This window comes from Dicentrarchus labrax, unplaced genomic scaffold, assembly GCF_905237075.1.
Source record: "Dicentrarchus labrax unplaced genomic scaffold, dlabrax2021, whole genome shotgun sequence".
In the NCBI taxonomy this organism is placed as follows: domain Eukaryota; kingdom Metazoa; phylum Chordata; class Actinopteri; family Moronidae; genus Dicentrarchus; species Dicentrarchus labrax.
The window spans coordinates 6367647-6393391 of record NW_026136711.1 but is presented as its reverse complement, the minus strand read 5'-3'; the positions used below and the strand labels follow the sequence as shown (position 1 = coordinate 6393391).

The 25745-nt window shown below is 39.9% G+C and overlaps 1 protein-coding gene across 2 annotated transcripts in view; it reads right to left on the bottom strand.

Annotated features, from left to right (window-relative positions):
* The window catches only part of cntn2 (contactin 2), a 76391-nt gene that overhangs the window by 17956 nt on the left and 32690 nt on the right, over positions 1–25745 (bottom strand). For both annotated transcript variants that reach the window (XM_051414981.1, XM_051414980.1), the window contains 16 exons: positions 22658–22814; positions 17521–17662; positions 17078–17253; positions 16807–16902; positions 15898–16110; positions 14594–14696; positions 14284–14465; positions 13841–13977; positions 11824–11953; positions 11292–11442; positions 5550–5677; positions 4539–4714; positions 2503–2623; positions 1525–1683; positions 1191–1340; positions 522–592 (listed from right to left, as the gene is read on the bottom strand). In XM_051414981.1, coding sequence (XP_051270941.1) covers positions 522–592; positions 1191–1340; positions 1525–1683; positions 2503–2623; positions 4539–4714; positions 5550–5677; positions 11292–11442; positions 11824–11953; positions 13841–13977; positions 14284–14465; positions 14594–14696; positions 15898–16110; positions 16807–16902; positions 17078–17253; positions 17521–17662; positions 22658–22718 — 2196 coding nt within the window. In that variant the 5' untranslated portion in view covers positions 22719–22814. The remainder of the gene's footprint in view (positions 1–521; positions 593–1190; positions 1341–1524; positions 1684–2502; positions 2624–4538; positions 4715–5549; positions 5678–11291; positions 11443–11823; positions 11954–13840; positions 13978–14283; positions 14466–14593; positions 14697–15897; positions 16111–16806; positions 16903–17077; positions 17254–17520; positions 17663–22657; positions 22815–25745) is intronic.

Sequence of the window (25745 nt, the reverse complement as noted above, 5' to 3'; positions counted from 1 at the left end):
GATCTCTCAGAGATCTCTGAATGGTCAGTATGAACAGGAGGAATGATTACAGAAAGAAAAAACTATTTCCATGTGAGTATTGTTTTAGATTTAAAAAATGTGCACCTGTAGAGACCTGTAAATGGTAAATGGACTGTAAATTCTACATGTAGATTACCTAAGTGATCTCAGTCTGGGTTTATTATTGTGATCCATGCCAGGGGCTAACAGTCAGGATACCTGGGCCTCTGCTGCCTCGAGTTTAAGCTTTCCATTTTTAATTTGTCTCTCACAAGACCTCCATTGTAAGCAGTAAATGACATCTTTGTAACATTATAGAAGGGATTGATGAGGGATGTCTGGAACCACCACAGCACAAAGGCTGAGAAGAAAAGCCCATTTACATGTAAAGTTGCAGCAAAAACTACATTGAAATAAAGATTAGATAGATGACATTAATAATCCTTACATTGCTAGCAACTGACATTTAAATTGCCTTTACTGCTATATATGTACATGTACGATATATACAAACCACTCACCGTCCAGGTAACAATGAGTTCATTGTGGTCTCCTCCTCCTCCTCCAAGTCCACTGGGGGCCACTGTGGGAGCTGAGGGCCACATATATATATATATATATAAAGTGGACCAGTGTAAAGTATTATAGGTGGAAACATCTTTAGTTGGAACGACATATTCTGCCTTCAAAAGAGAAATCATTGAGGTCGAGTTGCATCGTGGGTAATGTAGGCTTAGATCAGAATGAGTGAAATAAAAAAGGCAAGGGTTGTTCAGCATCGATTTTGATCCTTTTTTTAAAGAACTGTTCATAGTGAAACAATATTGTATAATAAAATAATATCAGAACAGGGTCCCCACTCATTGTCATTTTTCAGGAACTTTCCAGGACATTTGCTCATAAACAGTCATATAATGTTCCGGTAGGCTTTCTTTTTTTATTTTAAGTTAAATTATGTTTTATTTAGCAGTTTTTATGACAATGATGTTTCTATTTGATCCTAATCAGGTGAACTTCAGAATAAACTCTTGTGCATATGCTTACTGAAGAAACCTACTGCCCCTGAGCCACATGATTCAGATTTTTTTGCTGTTTGTCAAGTGCAAACTTTGGTTAAATGCAAAATGACCGGCAGGGACCAGTTGCCATTGGGACTCAAGAAGTGTGTGCCGCCTACTAAGGCCCCTCACCTGCTTGCTGTGTGCGGATGGTGTGTGAGGGCATGCTGGGCTCTCCGCTGCCCAGGATGTTGCTGGCAATGACCTGGAATTCATAATCCATCCAGGGCATCAGACCCATCACACGAGCCGACTCTGCATTCCCCTCAATGTTAACTGGGTCTGGTGCACAGAGGAGACGAGATATGTGGGCAACAATATTTAATATTCCTAGTCAATTTAGTCAATCAAATTCAAGTACGTTTGTTTACTGTGAAACTTACAGATCGAAAGTTAATTAATTCTCTATTGATCATAAGATGTTTCAATTCTACCCAAACGTGCACACACACACACACACACACACCTGTCCTCATCTTCTTCCACTCTGATGAGAGTGAAGATCGGCCCATGATGACGTATTTGCCGATGGGACTGTGGTTGTCGTAGCCACGACTCCACCTGAGCTCCACCGAAGTCTCAGCAACGTTCTTCACCAGTAAACCTCCAGGAGGTCCCGGGGGGCCTGGACACAACATAAAAATGTTACAGTTTGACCCATTGACAGTATATAATTAGTGGACAGAAGGTCTGTGAAGTGAAGCCAATGCACTAGTGAATTTCCCCAGTGTGGGATCAATAAAGTCTATCTAATCTTAAGTGTCCTGCATTCTGTCTAATGTCCAGCAGGGAGAGCTCCATGGGCTGCAAAATAGAATATGATACTATTGAGTCTTATGGAGAAATGAGCCGACTTCTCACATGATTTATGAGCTTAGTAAATAGTTCCCAAATGAGTTTATGGTCTCAGTCTCTAGTTTTAGTCTTCTTCCAGCCAGCATGATGTTCATTTAGTAAATTGTGAACTATTTTCCTTCTACGTATCACCACTCAGAAGGAAGCGTGCATCTACTCATGGACAAGCAGCTTGTGCTCGTGACAGGATGTAAACATTCCTTGGCTGAGCTGTAATGTTAGCTAGCTCACCTAGCACCACTGACATAGGTAACATTCAGCTATGGTTGGCGGGTGTAGCTTGGTCGAAAGAAAATAGTTCCTACATGATTTCATGATTTATGATTTCTTGAAAGAAACTATGCTGTTGAATTTTTCAACCAAAATACTGTGTTTTTAAAAAAATTGCCACTGATATGATAATAATAATAATAATAATAGGAAATGGGATTCCTATTAGAAAGAGCTGGTATAAAACAACATGCTTTCACACTGATGTCTGACTCTTTACTGTACTTTGCAGGACAGCATGACTGATCATTTCTTCGTCTCAAAGCTTTTTCTTCTCATGTTTTGGTAACAGTAAATGCAGTGCTCCGATGCATCTTACCTCGAACTACTAGTTTTGCTGAAGCTGAGGCGCTGTCTACCACAGTCTGAGCTGTGCAGGTGTACATCCCTGCTTGACTCAGCTGAGCATTCGCAATCAACAGGTCGCCAATGTTTTCCTTCTGAAAGGGGAAGAACAAAGAGAACACGCTCTGTTAGTCAAGAGTGTGACAGGCTGAGGGAAATATAATGAACAAGAGATGCACGTTGCAGCAAAACATTGTCATGCTGATCGTAACTACTGCAGCTCATTTTCAGCCGGACCCACAACTACCTAATAGCAGCGTCTTATCACATCAACATTCTTTAGACATTGAGACATAAAGGAGTAGGAACATGAAATGGGCAGTTAATCTCATTTAGGAGCTCATTTCAGCCTGGCCCTGTGCTCAGGAACTGTGAAATGTTCAACTCGCTGTGCTGAAATGAACTAATTATAGTATCTTGAATATATGTAATGGCGTGGTCAACTTCGTCTCGCAGTTTAAGAAAATGCTGGGAAACTTCTCGTCTTGGTGTCAGTGTAACAGCATTTACGTAAGTACAGGCAGAAAATATTAGCACGAACAAGTAAGGCGCATGGTGATAAGGGCCGCCTCTGCCAGACTCTACAATGCATTTTGTTTGGAAAGAACTCTTTAACACCAGAACTTCAAACTGAACTGTTAAATCATGAGTGTTACACAGAAAAATAATTAGCTGTCTGTGCTCGGCTGCAGATAGGTTACTGAGCTATGGCCTTCAGAAACAGTGCCTAGTTTTGTACTGGACTGAACGAAACAGTTCGATCAAGCAGCACACTGGACGTACTTAGAATCAAGGACTAAACTGAATAAATACAGTCTGCACAAGTCCGGTGATATTCTATATTTTTGTAACTGTCAACAAATCCTAAAAAAGCCTCAAACTAACAATGAATGTGTCTTAAAAACAAGTACTGTGTGTGAATCCAAAGTCGGACATTTCGTACATGTAACTGAAAACGGCCTGCTACGTAAAGACACACCGTTATCTAGTGGATTTCTTTAGCATAACAAACTGAGCAGTAGAGACGGCTCAATCACGCTGAGTTCAACATATTTTTCAATAACATACAGTGACTCAAAATGTGCTCTACCAAACAGTTGAGCAGAACATTTAAAGTTCACCAGAGGTGTGATGTAAAGCAGTAGATTTACTCAAATATTGCACTTGTACAAGTAAAATACAATTTTGACATACTTTTTTAAAAGATATTTTGGGGGCTTTTCATGCCTTTATTGTGATAGGAAAGATGTGGAGACAGACAGGAAAGGGGGGAAGAGGGGGGATGATATGCAGCAATGGGCCGCAGGTTGGAATTGAACCTGGGCAGCTGCGGTAAAGAGCCATTCTGCATTATGAGTACTTCTGATAGCTGAAGTTCATTTTGTTGATTACTTTTGTCCTTTTACTCACAGCAAGCCTCATTTTGAATCTAGAACTTTTTACTTGTAATGGAGTATTTTTAGACAGTTTTATCTCTACTTTTACATAAGTAAAGGATCTGAGTACTTCTTCCACCACTGACAATAATAAAAACATAAAATATTACCATCCACATCTTCACACCACATCACAGCGTGATTCGATCACTTAGCTTTAATCAAGAACACACACAGCTGTTTTTCAGAGTTTGGGCCAGTAAACCACACTGTTTACGCTCTTCAGTGAAGCCAGACAGAAAGGCATTGATCAAAGGAGCAGCTGTGTTTCTGCAGCATTTTCTTCAGAATTATTGACACTAACAACACCTCAAAGCTGAGGTAGATTCTGCTAATGGTCAGCCATGCTGTGATTTGTGGTTTGATGTTTTGAAGCCTGCATGGAAGTAAAGAGAGTGCATCACGGCCTCAACTATCAGTGATGTCCCTCCTTCTCCCTCCACTGCATCGCAAACCCACCAAATCCCCCACCCATCATTTCAACAAACACACTGCAGTGTTAAATCTCTGTGCAATACAACACACAAAGGATCATCCCCACCACCTACTCTCCATCGTGCATCAGAGGACTTACCCCCTCCACCCGGTGGTATGGCCCGGCAGAGTCCTCCAGGTCCAACAGGACCCCATTAAGGGACCAGGTGAAGGTCAGGTCCATGGTGGGGTCGTGGGAGGCATGACACTGCAGCGTCACATTCTCCCCCTGATTGATGTCAGCGTTGGAGGGAGCCAGCGTGATCTTAGTGGCATCTGCATGGTGTGGGCACAAAATCAAAGATAATTCAGATCAGAGCTGGAGGCAGGGCTGTGAACGGTCATGGATCCAATTTGGCCTGCCAGATGTTTCTAGCAAAACACAATTAAACTTTGTTTTTTTTTTTCATGACTGGATAAATCACTGTTAAGGCCGTTTAATTATTCTTTGAATATGTATTATTATTTCTCATAATCTGAGCATGGGGAGAGAGAGAAAATGTGATGCAGGAAGTTTCTGGTACCATTTTGCATCAGTATAACAGATGTTGATTTCGGCCTGTGCTGCCATACATACACAAACACAGAACCTCATTGGCCGTTGCTGTATGCCATCGCTACAAGTCCACAGTCGCCATATTGGGGAGGTCTTAAGTTGGCTAGTCAGCAGTACTGATGGCAATACTGTGGCTATTCAGAAGACTATTTATTTGCTCTGACACTAATCTATATTAGGAGTTAGCACACTTAAGTGAGTTTTAATCTTAAAAAGCATGCACAGATATTTAGTCATTTCATTCAAAGTACGAAATATAATTTATCTATCCACTCTGGTTGACTTTTCCAAAATAAAATAAACAAGAATCAAACACATGATTTAAATGAATTTTCTGAAAAGCACTTAAAAATGGCTCAGTGACAAATATGTACTTAAAGGGTTCCTATCAGCGCCCTAGTGACACAGAATCCAGCAGGTGAGTGAAAAATCTCAGTGACCTTAAGATTATACAATCAAAAAAAATAAATTATCACATTATTCTTCCCATTCAATAAGTCAAAATATCACAAATAACAAAAAAAATCCCTCTCAGGTTTTCCTATTTAAATTTACCTCTGACAGACAGGTGTCCCGTGCTGTTGGCTTTGCCCAGGTAGTTCTCAGCGAAGCAGGTGTATTTCCCTTCGTCTGCCCTGCTGATGTTGTGGATCCACAAGATTCCGTCTGGAGTTACTGTGACTCTGAGGAGACACAGACATAGTACTGAATTGTGTTGTACAGGTCTTCTTGTTACTGCGTCCACCTCCTGTGTGTCAGCTCACTTCATGTGGTGTAGCAGTGATAAAGTGTTGTGAATTTTGAGGTAAATATTCCCCCCGCATGTTTTAACCTTTAGATATCTATTCCAGCTGCACCCTGCTGCACATTCATTAGGATCCCCGCTCTGAAAGGTGAATGTTACTCAGTCACTTTGCCACACACATGTTCCCAGCTCGTCGGCTGGTTTCAGCCTCCAGCCCACAGCTCTAACATTCAGACTGCCACTGTACAAGTAATCCGTTTCACTTTATAATAATAATAATAATAATACATTTTATTTATAAGCGCTTTTCTAAATACTCAAAGACACTTTACATAAAAAAAAAAAAAAAAAAAAAAAAAAAACATAAAAGCAGCCAAACAACATCAAATAGTAAAACATTAAAAACACATCAGACTTAGCTAAACATTAAAAGCATTAATTAATTAATTAACTACGCCCTGAAGGAAAATTCAGCTTGTTTACAACTTAGGTCTCAGTTTTGCTGCTTTATCCAGCATTCCCATCGTTTTACTCTCTAAACTAACTGATGATAGAAGCGGGGACGTGGCAGAACTTTACAAGAGTGAAAAGAAACCATGTGAGTGATCAGGACAAATCCACAGTTTGTCTTCGCCATTTTAAAACCAATTCTTTGGGAATTATAAGATGGTTGACAAATGAAAGGTGAAAGCTGAAGACATTAGTTTGAAAAAATAACAGATGCTTCCATACAGGGCAGGAGGGCTCACTGAATGGTTTGATGAGTTTGAAATTAAATCTAGTGTGACCATCAGGGGTGTAACGATTCACAAAATCCACGGTTCAGTTCAGACCTCGATTTTTGAGCCACGGTTCGGTTTGGACCCACATGCGGCACACTTGAAAACTGAATCACGGGTGAGTTTATGAAACGTACTGCGGATGGAGAAAGTCAGCAGAGACACACACAGGGAGAGAGAGAGAGACAGAAAGAGGTGGAGCAAGCTGGCATGTTTGCCGTGAGTGACCAGAGGTCCAGGCTAGGTGTGTGAGTGTGGGGAGAAGAGAAAGGGAGCAGATTAAAGTAGTAAATAAACACTAAAATAAGGTGGAAAATGACCTAGAATAACCTACTGTCAATACAAATACGATATAGGCGTACACCGTACATCTCTTACTTTATTCATAAGGAGACATTTGTAAGGAAGGTTCCAGATATTTCCCCAATTCAGGTTGTCAACAAAATTAGACCAATAGGGAACAACATTAGGGATACTAGTGACATCTCTCTGGAATAAAGAGCGAATGTTACGATTATTATTCCTCGTTGTGGTAGCGAAACATGTATTACCAACTGAGGTCAATTTAGGGTCCGAAGCTGGTAAACAGTCTGGTTTTTCAGTCCCTTTTAAGAGAGTTAAAATACCAGATGGGATGGCATCCATAACAATTGCAAACTCTTTTGGCGTGATTGGAATGCCAAAAGTGTGAAGGAATTCAGAATAATTCAGCAATGTTCCATTATCATTTAGTAGTTGGGATACTAGAATTATGTTATTATTGAACCAAGTTTTATAAAATAAAGATTTATTCTTGAACTTAATAAGCCGATTATTCCAGATGAAGCACCTATGTGGGGAGAAGTTATGTTTGTAGATTAACGACCATGCTAAGAGCATTTGTTTGTGGAATTTAGATAAAATTAAGGGAATTTCTATTTCACACAAAAGTAAATATACAAACAAGTAGTAGTAGTCCGCCATTGTTGTTGTTGTTATGACGCGTCTAGCGGCGGCGGCGGTTGAGGTTAAAGGCTAGAGAGGCGGGGCTAATCCGTCCAGACGACTCCGGGCAATCCGGCGTTTTTCGGATTTTCCCACTCTGGGACCCGTTTCCAAAAAATACCGTTTTCACACCCCGAAAACGCCGTATCCGTAATCCTGGACGCGAGGCCGATACGATAAAGTATTTATCCGGATTCGAGAAAAACATATTTGTGAGGACAGGCCCTATGTGATGGCCTTAGGGTTGGCCTTATTCTGTTCCTCTTTCTTGGTTGTTTACTTTCTTTGTTTCAGTAAGTAAGGGCTGGCGCTGAGATTCCTCCCTGATGCAGCTCACCTGAGCAGGCTGGGCTCAGGAGGCTATAAATCAGACCTGCAAGGCTTTCTCAGTCTCTCTTCCCCTGGCCTGCTGACTGAACTGTTGGTTTGTGTTTGTGTTCTGGGTTTTGCTTTCATACATATTCACCTCATTCTTCACTCACACAGACATTGCACACATACTAATTTGCTGACAGACATATTAAACTGTATTGATTATTTTGTATTTACTTAATTAAATTGAGTTAACTATTCAGACTGAGTGTCCCTCTGTGTCACACACTTTTTTTAGCCAGGTTGTGACAACTATCAAACCTCCACACTGGGAACCTTAAAAGTGTAGTGGTCATATATATGGTACATATAGTGACACTTCTCTCAAAAGTAGCTGAATTACTTTACCAATTACTGTATATAAAAGTAAGAAAATGTATCTAGTCAGTAATACTCCCAACCACCAGAGGGCAGCAACGACTACCTGTAAGCTACACTTATTGTCTTTGTCAGTAGCATCAACATATAAATCATTCGCCACATGTAGACAGAGTCTGCGCAGTAGTGATTGTGGTTGGCACCATTGTATCAAAACACAGCACGTACGAACAGCCAACTCAATGGCGAGCAGAGCTCATCCGAAAACCATCTGCTAACATGGAGGCAGTGGGCTTTATGACCTACACTGCAGTCAGCCACCAGGGGGCCACCAGAAGCCCATTTAAATGTCACTAACTGGGATTGCGTTAATTCATTTGAAAACGCAATTTGATTACTAATTACCACTAAAAGTTTGAATTAGTTTGGAATTACAGTAACACGTTACTTTCCCAGCACTTGAGAGTCAACACTCCGATCAGTCAATTTGAATTTTTTCTAGTTTTCTAGTTGTTTCATATCAATTTAAACTACCCAATCATATGAAATTAAAATAAAAAGATGCTTGATAAGAAGAGAGTAGATTGCTGTTTGGCTACAAACAACAAACTTTATATAAAATTATAAAAAAGAATGTATAGACTGATGTTTGCATTTTTTTGGTTGAACTTGAAGTGGCCCTGCTATGAGATGACAATACCATTAAAGGCCCGAAGTCAACTTGAGTTTGAGACCCTTGTTTTAGTGTTCTACATTACACTACATATTTGTTTGGACCGTATGTGAATCATACATAACCTTTGGTAATCCGGTAAATGTCATTGAGATCAAGAGCTCAAAACAAAACCAAAGCAAAAAAGTGTTCACTGTCACCAGGTCTCATTCCAGCTGAACACCTGTGATTTTGGAGTGACATGTTAGACAGTGCTCTCCACCACCATCTTTAAAACACTAAAGGAGGGAATCATCCCTCCAGTGAAAGCATAGAAGCTAACACATTTTATATTCTTTTATTTTATCAGCAATTTGTAACAAAGCACTACAGCATGGGTTGTCTGTACCTGAACTAGCTTGCAGGTTTTGGTCCATCTGTGCACACACCCCATTTCACAGTCCCAATATCTCAGCAGTGACTTTGGTGAGTAAATTAAAAGATCTAGGGATGATACAGTACTGGCTGAGCATGGATTCTTGTACTTAGTGAGCAGATTTAGGCTTTGGCTACCCGGCTGCCTGAATACTATTAAGCATAGCTGATCCAAGACATCTCACATATTCACCTATAACTTTAAACTGTGGGAAAAATTATTAGTTGCCTGCTACAGAGTGGCACACACAGCTACTCATCTTGGCTCAATGGTTTGTAGCTTTGAATAACTGACAGTTAGTAGCCACTCTGCTGCTTTAGCGCTGAATGACTGAATGTGACTGATGTGTTTGTACTGTTGTTGCACGGTCCATTAGACACTGTCAATCACACAGACTGAAGATTTAAAGGAACTGAGTAACAGAGTAATTGCCTCTTAAGTTGGGCCCTTTAACCCTTAAAAAGATGTCAAACAAGTGACATTTAGTAGAAGGTTTAATGAACATGCAGACAGTGGGGAATCCACTGGTAGATCGACATAAGGTGGACACAGGACTGAAAAACATTTCCAACATTTTGAACTCTCATTTTTTGCATTCTCTCCCCTCCTCTGTCTGTTTAGCCTAAATTCTAATGTTTTTTCCTTGCAATCAGTTTGGCACATACTAACACTCAGGTGGTAACAGACTTTCCATGCAGCTGTGACAGAACCTGATGAAATCAACAGCAATAAATCTTCTGAAGAAAACACACGGCACTGTGAGAAATTGCGTTTGATCTCCAAGTAATAAGGATCTTGGGTTTTTCTGAACCTTTCAGCAGATGACACAAGTTAAAAGTTGTTTTTTACTGAGCTGCATCTCCCAGGTTGTGCAGAAACCAAGGAGCTTGCTCACCCTGCAGATGATGACATTTATTTATCACTTGGATCTGAAGTTGCAAGCAAGTGTGATTTTCACTGTTGGCCTGGAACAGTGAGACTGAAGCAAAGATCTCACTATCAAGAGAATGTAGTGCCTACTGCTATATGGGTACATTACAGACCTAGATTAAACACAGTAATGTGTGATTCAATCAGAAAGATTCTCTTCAAAGTTTAATCACTAGTACCTGCAGCAGTGAATGTGTCTGGAAGGTGCAAACTGTATGAACTGCTTGCAACTATGAGAATATGAGATTTTGTGGGGACAGCAGACAGATACATGCAGACACATTAGATTTTGGTATTGAATTACATAAATGGTGCAATACAATCTACATATTGGAACCAAACACAGTAGAAATTGAGGTTTCATTACTGCGTTGTCAAGTCGTAGTGACTCTGTGAGTGCAGCATGGGTAGTGGGACGGACAGCGTTAGGCAACTACCCCAGTTAATGATGCCTTATGTGGATGGAGATCCTAGTGCTTTTTTAATTTTTACATATTAGACAGACATTTGTTGCGAAAATATCCAGAAATAGAGAAGAAATGGAGCAACTGTCTGCCACATTTCTAGTGATGTACTGCATTGCAGTTGCATTTTATCATCACAAACCGGTTATATTAGTACAAAAATTAATAAATACAAATTCTTGTTTTTTCATTTCAGGTGTTCATGGTGAATTAATTAGTTGCCTGGCATGTGAACATCTTGGTGAGTTGGGACGTCTGGGGAATCTATGTACAGTGTATGGTCTCTGACAGGGCCACTCTTCATGAAGTAAAGGCTTGTGTGTTTCACATTCAGTTTTTTTCTAAAATCGGAGTTTGCCACTACTGTTGGAGCAGCTTGCACAGCTTCTTCCTGATTTCCTAGACATCGTTGTAAAAGTAACATTACATAGAAAGTAGAGAAAAGTAGAAAATTGTGCACTTCCTAGCACAACTTGCATTCAAATGTGTGCAGGCGAATTCCATAGGCCAATACCCATGGGAAGGAAATCAGGGATAAAAATATGGTGAAATGACCCGTATTTGTTTGCCAAGACAGGAAGAAAATACACAACATTTTGTATAAAAATTCAAATTACCTGCTGTTGTTAGTGAGCAGCTCAGTCCCACGGCTCCAGAACAGGCTGGGCTTCGGAGCAGCCCGTGGGCGACACTCGATCATCACCTGCCCCCCTCTGGCTGCTGGGATCAGTTTCCTTACTGGATTCAGCCTGAAGTCTGGAGCCTGAACTGGAAGTACGGGAGGCAGGGTGGCATCAGAATAACAGCACAGAAGGTAGAAAACCAAGTGGTTGATGGATGAGATGCAGAAGGGAAGAAAGACAGAGGAGAGAGATGGGGAAAGTCAGATTATGGGAGATGGAGGAATAGGTAAACCACGGTCAGAATATCATTAACTGAAGACTAGAAGAGAGACTGCCACAGCATTCATACAGAGAAAATTCACTTATACTTTATGTTATTTATTGACAGGTCTACAGTTCTATTGGGTATAATATTTCACTTTGAAATCTAGTTTGGAAATAAAAAATGCACCTTTTTAAAGTAAAAAATAAATTTAAATTGGCATGTTATATTTTGTTTCATATAAGGGGAAATAAAGACGCCTACCTTGGACTCTGAGCTCAGCAGTGGAGTAGATAGTGCCATGTTTGTTCTCAGCCACACACTGGTACATCCCAGAATCCTCCAGGGCCAGGTTACTGATCTTAAGACGAACCCCGTTCACCTCCAACCGGTCCTAGGGAATGTGGGAGGTAGGAAAAGAGAGAGAAAAGGACGTGAGCTAAGGGAAGTAAAAAGGATGTGTTGGCTGTGAAATGAAGCATACATGTATCGTGCATACATGTGCAGTGGTTTATGGGAAATAAAACACAGCTCTTATTAGTATTAATATAATAATTTCCACTCTCTGAGAGGCAGATTCAGATGGGACGAATAATTAAAGAAGACCCCTGTTTTTAATGACATTTGGTGTGGAATTTGTGGTAAATTGTACTTAACTGGCCATGACATGGATTATTTACACACATAACTTCTGTAGTTATCACAAATCAGATGGTGGTGGAAGTAAAGAATTACAACTTACGTTACTATAATAAAGTCCCTTTTGGGCTACTTTGAGTATTTTTTCAAGTCTGTTATTTTACTTTTACTTAAGTATGCATTACACTATGTAATATACTACTATACTACTTTTAAAATCCTTATTCATTACTGAGTAGACCAATAACTTACATCTAAACCTTTCATACGCATTTTTGTAGCCAATTGCCAGGTACATACAGGAGGTGCCTGGAAGTTTAGGCCCTTATGCCTTAGGAATTTGTTCCAATTACATATGCTCTACACAAGTTCAAAAACATTTTTAGTTTACTTTTAATAGCCAAATTTCCTGCTTTACCTGTATATTTGTTTAGTAAACAAATTAGTTTGATCCATTCATACCTCTTATTACAAGTCTACAGAGATCCCTGTAGACATGTCTCATTTCCATCGAATGCCTGCTATTGATAATACATTAAACATCAGCAGCTAAAAGTAACTATACTCTGAGTAGTTTTTGAGAAGAATACTTTGTAATTTTACTGAAGTATTTAGTAGTTTTACTTGTAGTTTGAGTATTATTTCAGTAACGTAACAGTGCTTCTACTGTCACAGGTGTGGAACTGAGCAGTGGTACACACAAATTAGATAGAAACACAAGGAAACACAGGGGAGCAGGCAGAAAGCAACACGTGAACAACGACAAACCAGCACAGAGTGAAGGAGACACAGGTAGGAGGGGAAACTATTATACACAGGTGGACACAATCAAGGTGATGCAAACAATCTGAGGGGAAAAAGACAAAGACAGGAAGAAAAGTAAAACAAGCCACAAGAGGAGGAAAACTACAAAATAAAACAGGAAATAACCAAAGAAAACCCCAAACAATGACATCTACTTGAGTACAGATTTTCAGTACTCTTTTCACCGCTGTTCACTCACTACATTTATAATGAAACTCAATACATTATGGGGGAGTCATAATTACGTTGTATGGTACAAGAGTCTACACTGAGTAACTCGGCAGCATGTAAATCAAACTATGTCAACATAAACCTAACAAATGAGCTAAAAAGTTGCCCAGAGTTACAGATTTACCCCAAAGAATCTCAATTCAACAGTTTTATTTAATCAAAGGTAATGATTTCCCTCCAACACTGCAAGTTAGGATGAGAAATGGTTGAAAAATTGACTTCCAGAGTATAATTATTCCCTCTATGACTAGAATATTCTGCACAACCACTCAGAGCAGTGAAAACTTTACTGTTCCTTCAACTTTAATGAAAAATTGAGAAGAAGTTGATTTTCTGTGTGGAGATGTATCCCCTCTAGTTTGATAAGAAATAGCAGGAAACATGACCTTTTCTTGGTTTAATGTGTTCTCTTTTTTAAAGGAAAGTATTTGCACTTGGTGGAAGTATTCCAGTTACAGAGATTACAAGAACATTTGACTCTAACACACATTTGAACATTTGACGTGTAATGGTAAACAGAAACACAGCAGTGCTACAAGGAATATTTGAACATATCTCTGTGTGTGGAGGCCAATAGCACAGTAAGACAGTGTGCTGTGTGTGTTACCTGTGTGCTGAGGGGCTGTCCGTTGCGGAGCCAGCGTACGGAGGGTCGTGGTTTACCGGCAGCAATACAGCTCCAATGAAGCTCTGAACTGATCTCCACCTCGGAGTCACTCATCACCTGCAGCCACTCGGGCTGAGCTGGAGGTTTAGAAGGAGAAAAATAAAGGAAATAAATAGATCATAAGTATTGTAAGTAAATAACACTGATAAAACAGAGACAGAAACTGGATGAATAGAAATGTATTAAGGCCCTGATTGGAAGATGTACTGATAGCTACAATATTGAAGCTTTAGTAAGACTGCCATTGTGACATTTCTGTAAAAGCAAGCAGGATGTTTATTCAGACATAAGATGGAGATGTTAAAGTACCATACAATTAACATAAAGGGCTACATGTGTGAAAGGTAAATAAAAACATCCCAAACACAACCTTCTCTCTTTACCTTGAACATTGATGCGTCCCTGGTATGTGTCACTTCCCTCTGAGTTGTAGGCTTCACACTCGTAAACACCCTCGTCATCGAAGGAGAGTTCTGGCAGGTTGAGGGTGGGGCCCTCGGCACTGGAGCCCGCCTTGGACGGCATCAAACCGTCCACCTTCCTCCATCGCAGTTTCGGGACTGGACTGTGAGACAAAATATAGAGAGAGGAGTTGGAGGGGACACAGTACAGGAAGAGGATGTGGTAATTTCAAGATGCAACAGCACAGGGACTTGCAGACGTTATGCAATGATTTCAGAGCTGGAAACATACTTTCCATACGCAAAGCATTCTAACTGAGCGGTGTGTCCTGCGAGGCCGTAGGTTTCTGCTGGGAAGCGCACTTTGATGCTCGGAGCTGACTTCCTGGGATTGGCTGAAATAAAACATATATTCAGATTAAAACCCATTCAAATTGTGCACCTTTTATTTAATCTAAGAACAGGATGGGGCATTTGCACCGCTACTGTAGCATATATCACATTGTTCCTACAGTGTGCTGTTTGAATGCTGTATTGTGCAGAGTTTGACTCTAGAAGAATGTTTTCACATTCATCTACTGAAAGTGGAAAGTTTCCCTGTGCTCATTGAACATCAGATTTTAAGGGGCGGAGCCTACCAGCATGATCTGTGACATTACAAACAGTCCATCCTGGACCAGTAAGCAACTTGTACAGTGTGATGTAGAAACCAGTGCACATATACTGGCAAGATAGCGATGAACTTGGTGCATATCCATGATCCCCAGAGAAAGGTTACTACTGGTTTTGGTGATCACCTGACCTGTCCTCTTGTCCTGGTCAAGTTTTCCACTTGTTCCAACAATAATGGAACCAATGAAATTTTGAGGACATGTTAAGTTCTCCGGAACTTCTCCTAAGCAAGTAGCCATTTTCGAACTGAACCTTGATTAGTATCATTGGCAACACCTGTGTTTATTCTGCTATTACATGTCAAAATGGCTGCTGTGTAAAAGGTCTGTAGCTAAACTGTGAGTATCTTGGGTGTCCCATTCAGCATTATATCATGGGGTGGAATGAAAGGTAGAGCTGTAACAGTAATAGATTACTGTAGTACACTAACATTCACATTAGGCCTGGGTATCAAACCTCAGTAGCTGTTGAGTATTGACTGAATTGTGTATGTGATCCAACTATATACACAAAACATCTCAGGACAAGCAGGCCTAATAAAAGTCTGTACAAGGAACTTTCATTTTGTGTTGATTCTGGCGGCCCCTGTGGACAAAAGTGGTAGTGTTTCTACTGCCTTGTTTCATTGATTTCAAGGGAATCTGACCCAGGGACAGACATTAAAAACTATATGAAAATAGTCAATCTTCTCCCAGTGATTGTTTATGGTTTCATAACCAGTTAAAAACTCCTTGTAGCAGGTTTAATAACCACTGGGTTGCTAATTAGCTCAGTTCCTCTATTACTAGTTCTTAGTTACTAACTGAAGACACTAATAAAATTAACACCATGCCAAATCTTTTCAGAAATCCTTCTGTCTTCTATTTCATATTTAGCTCTATGTGCTGCTAGTAGACCAGTCATGCAGCTGCAAAGCCTTCATACCGTCAGGGAGCACAGTGAGCTGGTTGGCCTTGCTGAATGTGCTCTTGGTGCTGATGTCCATGTTGATGGTGGTGAAGCAGAAGTAGTTCCCGGTGTCGTTGGGCTCTGCTTTGGCCACGTACAAGTTCCCCGTTACCTGGGACACGAACCAGCGGCCGTCGTCCTTCTTGATGAAGTTGGGAAATTCGTTGATTAGCCAGCGATAGGAGAGCGCTAAAGAGAAGAAAGGTCGGTGCAATTCACGTTATTTAGCCATCATGCCATCCTGCTAGTGCTCTGATTTCAGTATTGAAACTGTCAGCAGAGTCACCCTTATTTCAAAGGTTAATAACTTCTTATTTAAAACACTGACCTGCTATCCCCCTTTATGACCCTTATCCCACCTGTCAGCTAAAGGCTGCTGCAGGTTTTATGACAGTTCTCAGTGAAAGAAAACTATATGGAAGTGAAAATAATTTTCCAGTTGACAGCACATTGCATTCTATGGCATTTAACGGTTTCTTTCATCTTCCAGGTGGTTTAAAATTCAAAATATCAAGTTGGACTGTTTACTTGCAATAATCAATACGATAGAAATCATGATACAGGGGTTACAATTCAATATACTGCGATATATTGTGATTCAAAAAAAAAATCTAATTTCAGGAAAACTGTCATAGAATAAAGAACACGCCACCAAATAAAGTCCCTGTGACATCGAACATCATAGTCCTCAACATGGCTATGTAGAATTGAGAAGTTCAAACACAAAAATCAATACAGTGCATTTCAGAATTGAGACAATTTCACAAAACAAAATCTTGCGATACTCGTGTAAAGTGTATCAATATTTTTTTACACCCCTAATAACTAGTCTGATATGTCTTTGGTTTTCCAGGACACGTAGGGACCTTGGAATACAGTGGATACCTGGGTAATGTGGTGGGGGCTGGCAGGCCAGGAAAGTTCCTATGCCCTCATATGCTGTTTGAGGACTCCTGCTGTCCGGAGGGAAGTCATTGAGGTCTGGAGAAAAAGAGCAAGTAATGGAAAAAAATGTTTTGTAACAGAAGCAGCCATAATAGACAGTTGATAGTAAGTACAGTTGTGGAGATATAGATGTCTTCTATCTCCGCCACAGAGACCCACTCAGGCAGCTCAAACAGATCAAAAGGTTGAAAGGCCTTATTTTCTCACTCACAGCCAAATTTTAGGTTAGCTGCTCGGCTGATGATGGTGCCACAGCGGTTGATGGCCAGACACTGATAAGAGCCTGTGTCACGAATAGACTCGGGGCTGCTGATCACCAGGTTTCCGGCCACCAGGGTGTAGCGCAGGTCCATACCAAGCGGGACCTCTGTGCCATTCACAAGCCATCTGCAAGACAAACGTATATCAGACGTATATCACAACTTGTAAACTCGGGTATGTTTTGTGTAACTTCCAATTTGTCAGCAATTTTAGGGGAACTCCAGGAGTAGACTTTTTTTCCCAAAGTTCCACAGAATGTGACATTAGTTTTGGTCTCAATGAGCTTAATCTTTGGGATGAGGCTCAGTCCTCTTTGAATCAAAGAAGAGACACAACACAGCCAGAGTGAGTGAGTGTGTGTGTGTGTGTGTGTGTGTGTGTGTGTGTACCCACCTGTAGGAAGCAGCTGGACTGGCTCTGGCCTGGCAGCTCAGGGTCACCTTGCCTTCACTCAGGCCCTCTGGGTAAATTAAACTGCTTGGCTGTTCTTCAAACACGGGCCCGCTGTCATGCCCCGATACACACACGTCACCACCTGGAAACAACATTTTTAACAACACACTAATCACTTCCCAATGGTGAGGACCTACAGTTGTGTCCTGATAATTTACAGCTAGTCTTTTTCAGTGCCTGAATTGGACCAAAAAAGTTGCCTGCCCTAATTCAGCACAACTCTAAACCTAAACACAACATAACATTTGGGGCGGCAGTAGCTCAGTGAGTAGGGACTTGGCTTGGGAACCGGAGGGTCGTCGGTTCAGTCCCATAGACCACAGTATGGAGTGTGGACTGGTAGCTGGAGAGGTGCCAGTTTCACCTCCTGTGCACTGCCGAGGTGTCCTTGAGCAAGGCAACCTAACCCCAAAAACCTGCTCAAGGGGTGCTGTTAACGTTGCAGCCCCATCACTCCACCATCTCTCTCCCCTTTGCATGTCCACAAGTGCATGAAGTGTGCATTTCAGCCTGTGTGTGTGTGTGTGTGTGTGTGTGTGTGTGTGTGTGTATAAAAAGAGTGAAAAGAACAGTTTCCCCTAGGGGATCAATAAAGTATATCGTCTATCTTCTTCTTCTTCTAAAGTCTTATCTTAATTCTTTTGATGTTTTTTAAAATATTTTAAGCGCTGTTTTCATAGCATAAAGTTAGAGCAGAGATGCAGTCACACATCCATTTAGGAGTACCTCAAAAAACTTAAGACAGTTTTAGAAATACCGGGGTCCAAAAAGTGAACTTGCTAGGGGGGCTTTGGGGCATCAAAATATCAAAGAAGTTATTTTTAGGCAATTATTTCACAATTGTGTTATTGAGAGAAAAAATACTGAGGTCCATACCTTGGTGACCTGGGTATGCCCATACACTACAGAGGTGGCAGTACAGAAGTAAGGGTACTCATATGGACAAAAAGCAGAAGTGCCAGTACTGATGCGTACTGGACCATTTCAGACACTGGTCTTTTCTATGTTTTAACCATATTTATCAAGGTTTTGTACTCCCTCCCTGTACACCCAAGATTTGACAATCTTTCCTTGGTTTGTGTAGTTTCTTGTCACTTACTGTGTGTCAAATACAGGTATAGATACAGTATATATAAAAATCTACAATATATATACCATTGCAACAAACATGAATGTGGACAAAAGGAAAGTAAATAAATATATATACAACATTTAGGTTTCCACAGAACTATGTAATGATTCTAAATGGATATACGGGCCAGGATCAAATAGTACTGTTGAAATAGTCTTCATGATGTTCTTCAGTACAGTGTGTAAATGTGATTGTAAGTGTGAAAAGCTACAGTGTTCCTTTATTCTGTAATGCTTTATGGCCCAAAAAGGAATAACCCTACATTACGTAGTCTATGATAACTGGTTTCAAATGCAGGTCTAATGGAAGAAGTGCATTTTTAAGAGTGTAATCAGGTAAAGTCAGGTGCTGCAGTTTCAGGATACAAGGATTACAAAATGTAATTGACTAAAATACCACAGAAGTACAGAAATTAAGCAGCACATTTTCCGTAAAAAGGTAGGAATATTTCCATTCGTTTTTTTTGTCTCTTTCTTTATCTACATATAAAATTAGACCAGACATCATAAAATGTCCGTTGGCAATTTTAACCATTCCTCAAAAACAGGCATTGTCTAGCACTTACAATGTCAGAGAGCAATCCTTGAACCACTAATAAATTGGTTTAAAAAAAACTTTTCTTTGGATGTATCTGGTTGTAGGAGAGATTCTGGTAATGGCTTATGCAACCACTCTACAATACATATGTTTCCAGAAAGGAGCTGCAGTCTATTTTTCAAGCCAGATGCACAGAGCAGTATTGCCAAACTGACCACAGACACACTGAGGAGACAGCTTAATCATCACACAATACCTTCACTCAGAATGGACACTGCACCAGCAGCAAATGGCATGAAATATACATGCTACAAACAGAGAATGTAAGTTTTCCTTGTTTGATGTAAAGTTGGAAAAGCAGTTTTTGGACTGTTTAAGCTTAGCTTAGATATCTTCAGTGTTTAAAGTTTTAAAGTGATGGCTGATATATTCTGGAAAGATATCCCTATGCTACAGCTTTGAGGTATCACTATAGTGTTATACTTGTTGGTTTCATTTATGTGTCTGAGTACAAGTATGATGCTCTTGAAAAGAATTGAGAATTTAATTAATTTTCTTTGAACTTAAGAGCAGATAAGAGCTGAGAAAAATTAAAGTATCAGAAGAGTCTAAAATCTGAGTCACATTCAGTGTGGGTGACAAAATGATGCATTTCAGTGGCATATCAGGACATTTCAGAAATACTGCTGGGACTGTCCAGGGCCCAGTAACAATGAGTTTTTAACCTGAGTTGTATTTCTGTTGAAGGGTGGAGGAGGACAGAAGGGAAGGGTGAAAGTAAATCTGTTCTCTCCAACTACAGGGATCCATCCATCACTACTGTACAGGCCCCCCACACTTGTGACCCAATGCATTGTGGTCTAATAATGTCAGTCCACCAGGTTTCCAAACACTGGGGCCTTTTGTCATTACGCTCTGAAATCCCTCCCAATAATCACATCTGCATTTTGATAAGAATCAGTCTCCCAATCTGTCTCAGAGTAAACAACACCAACATTCTTGTTGTTTGGTCAATAGAATTTAAGAAAATGGTGAAAAACGTTGATCAGTGTTTCCCAAAGCCCAAGGTGACGTCCTCAAATGTTTTGTGTTGTTTCCACAACCCAAAGATATTCAGTTTACTGTCATAGAGGACTAAAGAAGGCAGACAATTGGAGAAGCTGTAATCAGAGAATCTGAAAAAATGTTCTGCCAAAAGTTGGCAAAAGTGAACTCTGCACAACCCTGCAGGAAGCCATTTCTGGATTCTGCTCTTGGTCAAACAGACCTGCAGCTATGTTGCAGCTACCATCCATGACACAAACAGGGAGCAGAGGAGAGATATAGGTGGAGACAGCAATGTAACCTGGTCTCTGCCCAAATGGCTGATGCACAAAAATGTCCCAGACACTACCAAATAAGAAACTACAGGGGCTGCAGGGTTTCTGCAGACACACACCACTACACACTTCCAGTGGGTTTGATTGAGAAGGATTGTTTTTGTATGAGTCTGGAAGTTATTTATTCTGTGTTTTGAATCATTCAGAATCATTACCACTTTTTGACAACCTCGCCCTGAACTAACAACTACAAGTCGATGTGTAAAATCTTTGGGGGGACAGCCTAATAGTATTTTTAATACAGGTGGATGGTAAACTTTTGGTCTTTTCAGTACTTTCTGCAAGTATGTTGTGCAGTATGTGAATGTTCTTTGAGCAGATGGTGAGTTAAACTATGCACACTTGCAGAGACTCAGTCTGCACACTGTTAGGTATAATGTGTATTGATTTTAATGGGCAGCCACAATTTGAAAACAGAGGGCAAAAAAGTAACTTCCAAGACCTTGTGAGTGTGTACAGAGCAATGTTTTTTTCCAGTGTGTGTATATATAGCTTTGTTAGAGCACACATACACACACATGCTAAAATATCTGTGATAGAACACTGACTAACTTGTTAACTTCTAGCTTCTAGTTAGACCCTATGTCACCTCAGTAGTGCAGCTTGATGATGGCTACAGCTGCATTTAGAAGAATTAATTTGAAGCCTTACTTGGCTTCACTGCATCCATGTATCAGTTCATGTTGTGCAGACATTCATTTGAACAGTGCGGATAGTTTCCACATCTGTGTCTGTGTGAGCATTCATATTATTGAGCTTACCACTGATTACAATGAACAGCATTATTGTCTGCAGTGTATTGTGAGCCCGGGGGTACTGAGCATGTGCTAAGTGCACCCTTCTTTGTTAATTCCAACAAAAACTCAACACAATAAGCATCTATCATTCAGCACATTGGTGTATTTCAACGCTAAGGCCCGATGGAGAAAAGGGAAAGGGGTCTTCTTGAAGAAAATGTAATCCCTTCCACCAGCTGTCTAAAACCAAAGCCATGAAATTTTAAACAGGCCCTAAAGGCTCCCAGATTACCACACCCACACATTTAACTCATTCTCTGTCTCTCTCTCTCTCTCTGTCTAGTTCTGCGAACTGTGTTGAGGTTCAAAATATAAGTGAGCCGGGAGGGAATTTGGAAATTTCGGGGCACTATTGGGTGCTAAAGCAAAAATGAGGACGAGTATTTTTAATTTATACTTCGGCTCAAAGCTATTACTAATCCTAATTCCATTTTGTGAAAGTCCTTTTCAAAGTGGTTTGATTATTCATTTTGGTAATATTATTTTATTATCTAAAGGTTATATATACATAATTCAATTACAACTAGATGTCGCACTAGAGCACCAGTGTCTCAGACCAAAACAATGAGAGCTACAGCCAACCAGACTATAAAACCAGCAATTCACCTAGCAGATAAAGCACACTTCAAACTGGACTGAAATAAAATTAAACTCTACAGTCACAATCTTACAGTCAATCTCCGCAGTTGAAAACAGGGGGACTCACATGCACTAACATGCAAGCACAGCCAGACTGGCTATGTAAGCAAACCACAGAGAGGCTTTGATAACAACACAGGCAAGACTCCACGATATATTTACATTGCTGCTATATTAATGTTTTAAATCTCATATAACCTTTAAAGAAAGAATAAAAAAGGTCAGAACTATGTCATTTTTTGAACAAGTGAATCTAAACCTGTTTGTTCAACAAGCTGAGATGCAACACAATACATGTCTTTCCTCAAAGAAAGAGACATTAGAAAGAACGCTAATGTGGGTCTCAACTCAAAGTCTGAGGCTCTTTGTTGTGTTGAGACGCGTCTGATCTCTGACCATCATTCAATGATTTGACTGGTTACATGCAAAGGTGTTTTACTTTTATCCCAATCTAAACCCCAAGTTCCAATCTTAAACTACCCTTAAGTACCCTTTAACTCTTTCTTGGGTTAAAACTAAACCTGGTTCTAATGTTAATCATCAGCACCAACATTTACTCTTGTACTGTGTGTGTGTATTACAGTGGAACTTACCGGCAGCTTCCTTCAGGGCCACTGAGCTGAGGATAAGCAGCCACAGTAAGCGCTCCATCATCTGGATCCAGCTGGATTACAACAGGATAACAAACAGATCTGGAGCAGATGGGATCAAAACCTGTTCTCACAGGAAGAAGAGGCGTCCAATCCGGGTCTGTGTAGAAAAAAGAAAAAGATTGCTTACATGAACAAAATATCTCTATGGAGATAAAGACATTTAAACAATTCGCCATGTCTTCTTTATTAAGAACAAAATACAATGCCCTAATAATTTAACAACATACCAATGTTCATAGTAATGTACATGCATCTGGCACATTAACAGCAATGTTTATTAAAGGTCCAGTGTGTAGGATTTAATGAACATAGATTAATATATTCAATTTCTAACAATAGATCCTCCTAAATGTTACACACTGGACCTGTAAAGTTCACTCTCCCTGTTAAATAAAGAGCGAGGCTTTGCTATTACAAGTAAGGTTCCTCAAGGATTGTGTTTTCTAGGACATTTTCAGTTCGGATATGGCTCTTGTCACGGACACAGATGATACCGTGGGGCAGTGTTACTTTTCCCTCCCTGTCTTATCTTAAACTCTACATCTGGCCACGCCAACAGAAGAGCACCCTTGTTGATTGTTCCCAAATAAACAAGGTCCATCTCCACATGAGTCTCTCTTACTGCAAGTTATTGCTAAGAGAGCAATGTCAGCTGCTCAAAACTTTGTGGAGACCTCAGGTCATTTTACAGTGTGTCAAAAATATGCAATTTACAATACTCCAGTAACCACCATTTCAGCTTCATCTGGTCCTAAACACAGCTAATACTGTGTTCAAAATAGTTCTAATTTTGTTGAGGTCCCCCTCCTCAGAGACCTTTGGTAGTATACAATGCTCACTGTGAGATTGAAGTAAACTAACCTGAGATGTTTTTGAACACCACAGGGGAAAGGACAGAATCCTTTTTGAATGCACCAAAAAAGAAAATGAGGTTTGAAAGGAAATGGCAAACAAATATTTATTCCACTCAAATTGTGAAAAAATCAATTTGTGTGATTTGCCCTTTCGCCTTCAGAAAATGCAAACATTTGGCTATTACAGAAAATATATTCCAAGGTTCACTCTTAACACAAATATTTGTTTACAGTGCATGGAAGTCAGGTCTGCACAAGGACAGAAACCTTTTTGAAGAATAGATAAGATTCTTTAAGGCTCACTGACAAGAATCCAGAGAGGTAAAGGTCTTTACAGGTTCATGGGTCAACATATCAGTGTCCTAGTACCTGGACTGTGTATTGGCAACAATCTGATGATACATGTCACGATACAGAAGTTACGATTTAACACATTGCCATATAGTAGAGTGGTCCCTTTTTATTCAAAATTTGAAAATGTGCTAAAACATGGCTAATTTTTGGAGCCTGTTCAAATTCACAATGTACAGTCTACAACCTCAACAGACTGTTTAAAGTAGTTTGCCTTGTGATCCAGCAGAGGGCGCTCCGCTATCAGCTTGACCTATGGAATGCCCTATTGACCTGTCAGCACACTAACTTACTAATGTTATGTTGTTTACTATGAAAATGGAGAACACAAGCGAGCAAAGCTGTCCTGAGCAGACAATCTCACAAAACTCTGCTTATTGTTATTATTTTCTGTTTTTCTAATTTTGTTGTTGTTGTGTAACACCCCTGTTGTTGTCATGTGAGTTGCCTAGTCATCTTTGACACTTCTTCCTGTCTTAATGTTAATCATGTATCTTGCACTGTCAATAAAAAAAATAAAAATAAAAATAACAATTGTGGCATTGAAAACAAAATTTGAACTGAAAAAAGTATACACTGGCAATAAAACACTTGTATTGAAACTGAAACTAAAACATTCAATATAAAAAATAAAAACATGGTCGCATATCTTATCTTAAGTAAAGTGTACACGTTATGTTTTCCCCATCACGTTTTTATGAGATCATTTTTTCAGTTTAATTTCAATTCATTCAATTTGCATGTCCTTTAAAATTCTTTCTTCACTTTGAAAATGTGAAGCCCTATGACATATTGCAATACTGTGAGCAAGGTGATATGTTTTTTCTTAAAAAAATGTTTTTTTGCAGCCAGAACAGAGGGATCTGCATTTGTATTTACTCTGTAACATCAATCACCACAGCCTTTGATTTACGTCTACAACACTGCTAACTGTGGAATTTTTAAACACGACAAAATATTCCAATACTCAAGTGTATCGACATATTCTTACCTGGGACTCGAATAGAGCTGGATCCAAATTCTATGGAAACTCTATGTAGAGTTCTGTGTCAATACATCTAATACCCCAGTGGATCCAGGCCTGATAACGTAGTGCATCATAATAATTGCAAGAGAAACTTTTGTTGTAGAGGCGAGACAAAAAGTGGTGTTTGTTTGGTCAACCACTTGTTGGATCAGGTATTTATGTTTATGTGGGATTATTTTCAGATTAATTGTCGTAGTAGTAAGCTTTTGTATTGGGTTTTTTTCTTCTAAATTAATATTTGTCCATTGGTTTTGTGTAGGTCTGTTTTCAGATTAGGTCCAAAATGTTTGGCCCATGACAACTTCAGTAGATGCAGTAGAGAGCCAGGTTGTAAGAAATTGCTGGCTGGTGAGTCATTGTGAGTCATAAGGGTTCCATTGGGACTCTAGCACTACATTAACCAGAAATCTTACAAATAACACTACTTTCTCTGTTGGTCAGATTTTTTCCACTTTTTGCAATTTTGTTTAAACACTAGTGTGTACAAAGACTGGAGCTCTTTGTAAATGAATATGTTTCAGTAATCATTTGAATTAGCTGAATGAATTTAGAGACCAAAGATTTTATTTTTGTCCTCAACCTCTAAATTGCACTGCAGCTCCTAATGGCTCCTGACAAAGCCCACAGTGGGCCTGTCCTCCTATTTGTTCACAGTGAGTCACTACAATACCAAAGTGTATCGACTAGAAAACAATCCACTCCTCTAATTCAAACTAAATAAACCAGGGTCACTTTCAACATAACAATATGTTTTTTTCATTAGGGCTCTTTGCAACACTGAAGTAGTTCTAGCAGT